The following is a 2,834-nucleotide window of genomic DNA, read 5'->3' as shown; positions in this document are numbered from 1 at the left end:
GTTATATTAGTGTTCATGGCTGGTTATATTCATTCTTTCACACAAAAGTCTCTATTCAAGTTTAATGGCTAAGACATGCTTTGTTCGTGATAGTGATACTATTTTGGGGTTTTTGGAACAAAATTCAACATCATAAATATTCTTTCATTACTAAAATACTGTTCATTTTATTGCCTAAAGCTTAAGAATAACTGCTTGTCTATTGCGACTAACACGAAAATAGGGTAAGTTAACAATTATATTATTTATTATAACAAGACTTTTTTCTTGTTACTTGTAATTATATTGGGGGATAGGTGTTTAGGCTATAAGTACTATTCTACACAAGAAAGACTAATAACGCTGACAAATATAGTGAGGTTTGGGTGTTTGCTGGTAAAATTATATGTTGGAAAGTAAGACTAGTAAGAATATTTGTATATAATTTACAGTGTTAGATAAAAATATGATAAGAAAAAACTTTAATACATAAAATACAAAAGAAAAAATTTGATAACCTGGATAGAGGGGACAAGGGTCACATATTTTAAAAAAAACACCTTGATATAATAAATTGTAAATATTGCGTGTAACGATATCATATTTATTATAAAATATTACTAATACTCTCTAATTTTGAATAACATAATTGAAACCATAAACTTGATTTTATATACTTTTCTAGAAAATGGCAACAAAAGAAGAGTTTGAAGAATTCCTTGCATGTTTAAGCGATAGATATAAAGGTGAGAAACGTTTGTGGCTAAGACCTCTGGCAAATGAACACTTCTCTGGAGAGGTATTAAGTAGAAAAGATGTCCCAGCACTTGAATGGTTTAATGAACTTGAAAGGACAGGTTGTATTAATTATAACCCTACTGATGTGAAAATTCTGTTAGACATCGCTAAAGTAACTGAGGAGAAGGAAGCGATAGATTTAATAGAACAGTTTAAAGTGAAGCATCCAAACAACAATGAACAGTACAACTTCACCAAGGGAAAACCAATCACAGAATATCGCAAAAGACTTTTTAAAGCTTTAAGAGAAAACACAACAAATGTACCGACAATGCTTGCTTACAATAGCCTAGGTCATCTCAAGTTTAACAATATTTGGGATTCTGTTGCGGTCTTGGAGAGGAATAAACTTCTGGTAAAAGAAAAGAAGTCAATGAAACATTTTGCAAAACTTCTCGACAATAAAGCTAGTGACATTTTTTGGGGGATAGAAAAAGAGAATGTGGAATGGAGGCATGGAGATATTATGAGTGATGGTAAAATATATTGATATCAAGCTATGTGAACAACCTATTATTATTATTTAGTATAAATAATAGGACACAGAATTTTTCAATAAGTAAATAAATGTTTTAAAACAAAGGCTGGAATAGGCTATACACATTATGATGTAGATATCTATATCTAAATATTAATATCAAGGCAGATAAGACCTAAAATGGAAAACTGAGTTTGTAATCTCAACCGTTGTTTGACAAAATACATTTTTATGGGAGGGCAAAAAAGGGATCCTTAGTTTTTATTGATTAAAATGTCTTTGCTGTGCCGTGTTCAGAGAAATTACCATAAAGATTCATATCTACTAATTATTCTGTACACTTAGATAGAGTGAACTTGTAATAGGTTAAATTGTGATTTATCATTAGTAATTATTATTATAAATATAATTTATTTATAGATTATCAACACTTTCATAATATATATTTACAGAATTAAGTAAGATTGGATTACACATCATTAAAGATGTATTGTCCCTTTGACCAATTCAAAAAAAATTTTTTTTTTTAAATTTCGAAAAAAAGTGGGTCATTTTGAAGTATCATTATAGTTATTAACTTTCACCAAAAATTAGTAAAAAAAAAAATTATTTAACCGAAATACAGACATTTTTTTGTTCAAAAAATAACTTTGACTTCCAGTCAAAGTTTTCGATCAAAACATATCTCATAATGCAACGCGCTTGTTTGGCTACTCTGTATGCGTAATCATAAAACTTCCTCGCGATCTGTGTGAAAACACCTTCTCAACCGCGACGAGTTGTAAACAATCCTAATTAGCATCATGTATAATGCATACTCGTGGTTTGAAATCCTTGTTTACTTTCGCTTGTGATGATTTTCCAGACGAAATGTAATCAAATTAATTTACCTGTTAATTACATAAACTTGTTGTTTTTGGCTCGAATTTTCGACTTAAAGTGAATAACTTTAACATTACTTTGATATGGCCAATTTAAATTTAGAATATTTTTTTTTTCATTTTTTGTGTTTCAAGGGACAATACATCTTTAAACAGTCTTTGTAATAAAGTTTCTGATTACTTTTTAAATTAACATTAGCTTTACTTCTCTAGAACAAACTGATAGACAAGCTACAGTGAGTAATAGTATACTGCAACAATAGTACCAAGTGAAGAAGAAAGAAAGGTAAATATCAAAGTAAATGTCAAAATATGTTCATTGTATGCTGTCAAGCGTTCATCCCAGAAAGGTATTGAATTGTTTGAACTACATTGTACTCCAGTTAACTTTGAATTCGCCATAAACTGAATTACATTTAAATATTTCTTTGGCGATAGATAAACAAATGGATTCTGATCACATGACAGTTAAACTTTACAATACTGTAAATTAATACACCTTTCGCCTTTCAGGGTATATTGAGATCAATTTTAGCTAAGCAATTCAGTTTTATTCACATGCATCGGTAACTTAATATAATTAGGAAAGCATTAATTCCCCTGTATATACTTTATAGCCAACCTTTTACAGCTTTGGAAAACCTAAAGAATTGGTTTTTAAAAATCAAGACTTATTTCGGTCAACACAATATATACAG

The 2,834-nt window shown here is 29.4% G+C and overlaps 1 protein-coding gene across 1 annotated transcript; it reads left to right on the top strand.

Moving 5' to 3' along the window:
• The first annotated feature begins 667 nt into the window (after positions 1 to 667).
• On the top strand, positions 668 to 2,399 carry LOC144838368 (uncharacterized). The gene is made up of 2 exons (XM_078693707.1): positions 668 to 1,253; positions 2,350 to 2,399. The coding sequence occupies exons 1-2, from the start codon at positions 668 to 670 to the stop codon at positions 2,397 to 2,399; spliced, it is 636 nt and encodes a 211-aa protein (XP_078549833.1).
• Positions 2,400 to 2,834: the final 435 nt, after the last annotated feature.

Source organism: Antedon bifida, chromosome 3 (genome assembly GCF_963402885.1).
Source record: "Antedon bifida chromosome 3, ecAntBifi1.1, whole genome shotgun sequence".
Classification (NCBI taxonomy): domain Eukaryota; kingdom Metazoa; phylum Echinodermata; class Crinoidea; order Comatulida; family Antedonidae; genus Antedon; species Antedon bifida.
Note: the sequence above shows the minus strand (reverse complement) of the source record. Positions and strands in the feature narration are given on the sequence as shown.